The sequence below is a fragment of the Clinocottus analis genome, unplaced genomic scaffold, assembly GCF_023055335.1.
Source record: "Clinocottus analis isolate CAN_PGR_092001 unplaced genomic scaffold, fCliAna1.0.p SCAF_24, whole genome shotgun sequence".
Classification (NCBI taxonomy): Eukaryota; Metazoa; Chordata; class Actinopteri; order Perciformes; family Cottidae; genus Clinocottus; species Clinocottus analis.
In genome coordinates, this window is record NW_027175976.1 from 9,167,294 (window position 1) to 9,171,233 (window position 3,940).

General features: G+C 35.1%; 1 protein-coding gene across 1 annotated transcript in view; it reads left to right on the plus strand.

Annotated features, from left to right (window-relative positions):
* The first annotated feature begins 1,889 nt into the window (after positions 1-1,889).
* Positions 1,890-3,940, plus strand: part of sts (steroid sulfatase (microsomal), isozyme S) — a 22,979-nt gene continuing 20,928 nt past the window's right edge. The window contains exons 1-4 of the mRNA XM_068590697.1: positions 1,890-1,977; positions 2,478-2,647; positions 3,439-3,560; positions 3,844-3,940. The exon at positions 3,844-3,940 is cut by the window's right edge and continues 26 nt beyond it. Coding sequence (XP_068446798.1) covers positions 2,496-2,647; positions 3,439-3,560; positions 3,844-3,940 — 371 coding nt within the window. The 5' untranslated portion in view covers positions 1,890-1,977; positions 2,478-2,495. The remainder of the gene's footprint in view (positions 1,978-2,477; positions 2,648-3,438; positions 3,561-3,843) is intronic.

Genomic DNA, 3,940 nt, shown 5'->3' on the forward strand with positions numbered 1-3,940 from the left:
ATTATTAATATTTATTGCAAATATTATTCAATAGCTTCACTGTATGACACAATTCTTTTTCAGCATCAATGGGCTCACCCTTGTTGTACTATAGTTGTTATTTTTTGGAGAAATGGTATTTTTAAGAATCAGTATTAATTATTATTAATAATAACAATTATTATTAATATTCAATAGCTTCACAGTAATAAAAACCAGAATATATATATATATATATATATATATATATATATATATATATATATATATATATATATATATATATATGAAAGAATACTCAATAACTTTCCATCCAGTGTAGTATCACCTGGCATTTAAATGGTTATTTTTAAATCAGCGGCTGCTGCTTGGTCATGAGCCCCATAACCAATCAAATGATGGATGCAAAGAGTGACTAAGTCAGGAGCCAATCAGGATAACATTAGGAATCACATATTGTTAACTTGTATGCATTACAGATTTTGTAACGCTTAATATGTATAATGTTTGGTTTCACAGGCAGTGCCTTGGAATAACAGCAGCAGAAATACTAAAAAAGCAACCCCATTGTATTGTGTGTTGTGTAACAGCATAACAACATAGTCTCTAATGTTTTGATTCTTGAGAGATGCCAAATACATTATTCTTTACATGAAAGTAGTCCTCTGTTTTCTTTATTTTATGTCAAGGTAGGATTTTTGATTTATGGATTAATAATGTTGAGGAAGATTTGCTAAAGAACGCAAGGAGTATTTGTTTTGCCACATTTATTTTGTTTTAATTGTACTATATCAAAATCTTCAAAATACTGTTCAAGCATACCAATATATGTGTATATTGGTATGTAGACTTTCTTGAAGATTAAGTGAGTGAACGATGGCTCTTATCTTAATATATGTGATACTATTTTTTAATTCAAAACATACACAACGTTCAAAACATTTTACAATTGCACTACGTTGACCAAATTACAGATACTAACAGACTTTAATGGCCACTGGGTGAAATGTTTTCTCAGAAGAAGAATTTACTAAATATAAGATATTTTGTGTACCTGCATAATCATGGTGACTGACGACAAATTGGTTCCACTCCACGTTGTCCTAAAAACTAAACTAAGATCAAGAAAAGAGATCTTCTAAAAAAAAGTATCGTCACTTTACCAACACAGGATGGTGGTCGAACAGAATTTGATGGCCCTCCACTGCATTAGAAAGAAGTTATTTAAAATTATGCAAATGCAAATCATCATCAATATAGATGCTGTAGTAAAACAAGGGTGAGCCCATTGATGCTGAAAATGAATTTTGTTATTCTACACCTTACTACAGTGAAGCTATTGAATATAATTTGCAATAAATATCAATAATAATTAATACAAATTCCTAGAAATACCATTTCTCCAAGAATAACAACTGTAGTACAACAAGGGGGAGTCCATTGATGCTCAAAATTAATTGTGTCATTCTACACTTTACTACAGTGAAGCTATTGAATATTATTTTCAATAAATATTAATAATAATTCATAAAAAATCCTAAAAATACAAATGTTCCAAAAATAACAACTGTAGTACAACAAAGGGGAGCCCATTGATCCTAAAAAATGAATTTTGTCATTCTACACCTTACTACAGAGAAGCTATTAAATATTATTTGCAATAAATATTAATAATAATTCTTAAAAATGACATTTCTCCAAAATAACAACTGTAGTACAACAAGGGGGACCATCCATGTGTAAAATAAGTTTGGTAATGCTACGATTCATAGCAGTGAAGTTATTGAATATGTTTGTAGTATGTATTTTGCGCATTGCACTTTGAAGACGGTCCCTGCGCCCCTGCGCGCACTCGTCACACAGCCGTCTGCTCGTATAGACTAATGTTATTTGTCCAGCTCGGAGAACGACGCGTTTTTGTAAAATGAAGGTTGTAGCAGAGCTGCCAACTTTCCAAAAAACCTTGCCGTAAGATTTTGTCGACGGACTTTTTTTGCTGTAAGATATTGCTTGTGTGACGTGTGAGCGTGTGAAAACATGAAAAAGCGTGTGTCACACGGCGAAACCGTGAGAGTTGGTGGCTCTGTTGTAGCTTGTTGTCTGCGTCATTACAGAGAGGCGTCGTTTGTGTTTTAACACCATTTAGAGAAAGAGTTATTGATCCGACAAATTCGAATCTGTGAATCTCTTTCCAACTTTACTGGACTAACTTTACCGGTCTACAACACGCTGACACGTATTGCTGGACTTTGGTCGGAAAACACATGAAAAATGAGGAGTAACTTTTTGTATCATACACATAGTTCTTAAGGCAGGATTAGTTCCGTCATGTAGTTTTTGGAAGAAAAAAAACGTAGTTATGTAATTGTAAACATTTAAAAAAAAAAAGTCCTTATGGGGTTATCATTTGTGAAGTTCACAGGCGTGTTATGGGAATGCTGGCTGCTCTGGGTGTATAAGTACAACTGCGTCTGCATTCACTGTAATTTCTCATCTAGTGTCTTTGCTCTGACAACATGAAGTCCACATGGCTGCCATCCTCTCTGCTGCTGCTTTTCCAGTTGAGCTGTGTGTCTCTCCATGAAAGCAGCAAGCCCAACTTTGTCCTGATCATGGTGGATGACCTAGGGATTGGAGACCTGGGCTGCTATGGCAATACAACTCTGAGGTGAAACATGTTGCTCTGTGGGGCTGGACGGCAGAGTGTTTTAGAGCAATCTGTAAACTTCTCAACCTTAATAACTGTCGACATTTAATTAATTAATTAACATCCCGTTCTCTTCCTAGTTTGGAGTGGCTATCTTTAACTGACTGCTGTCTTGTCACCACTAACTTCACTGTGGTCCCAAAGAGGGTGCAGACCTGATACTTACAGTTGATTACAGCTGTGTGCTTTGTCCCAGTTACTCACAAAAAACGTTTTTCAAAAGGTCTTTTTTTCATGGTATATTCTGTGGATTGTCCAAAATAACTCAAACTGATTTTTGGAAATAAATTTATGTTCTATACGAATAACTTAAATAAAATAAATCTAAATTAGTTTATTTTACCAAACAAAAGAGTACCAAAAGGTCGCTGAGATTCCTATTACACTTTTGTATTCCTTGGTTGATGCCTTATATTTGATGGGGAAATTATTTGTAAGGTTTGTATTTATTAAAATAAGGTATTGAGAAAGTAATGTTTAGCAATTGTTTTGAAAACCTAAGTGTTGTCTGTCTGTATTGCAATTGTTTTGTAGTGGCACTACTAGCACTACACAATGTCTGAAACAGGTGTGAGATTGTTAGCCTTTGAAAGAACACAGCATTGAAACTAAAGTTAAAAGTTAAATTATTATCCCCTAAATTATGATCCCCTAATTTAGCAAGATGAAATTTAAATTCTAAGCAGCATTCCTTCGAAAAGAACTTTTACATTTGTCTGTCTGAATGTTTTAACCTTTCATATGATTTGCAGGACCCCCAATATTGACAAGTTGGCACAGGAGGGGGTAAAGTTGACCCACCACATCGCTGCAGCAAGCCTCTGCACCCCCAGCAGGGCGGCCTTTCTCACAGGACGATACCCAATACGATCAGGCCAGTTCAAAGATACCAACACGAAAAAAAGCCTTTATGTTGGTCTGTAGGCTCCATCCACAGACAACAGAGCTGTTGAAGACTGTCAAATCAAATAGATCTTTTCCACTTCCAGCAGAAAGCCCATTTAATTAGTGACTGAATTATTTACAAGGAAGTATTCAATAAGGTTCATATATAGCAAACTGTAGTCCACCATATCTCAAATGGGTCATCACAGATCTTTATTTTCACGCTTCACATGGTATGGTATGTGATCTAAAGTATGTTTCCTCTCCAACAGGTGTGGCTGGTTATCACAGACCAGGTGTATTTTTATTTAATGCAGCCTCTGGAGGTCTTCCCAGCCAAGAGGTTACCTTTGCTAATATTGCAAAACA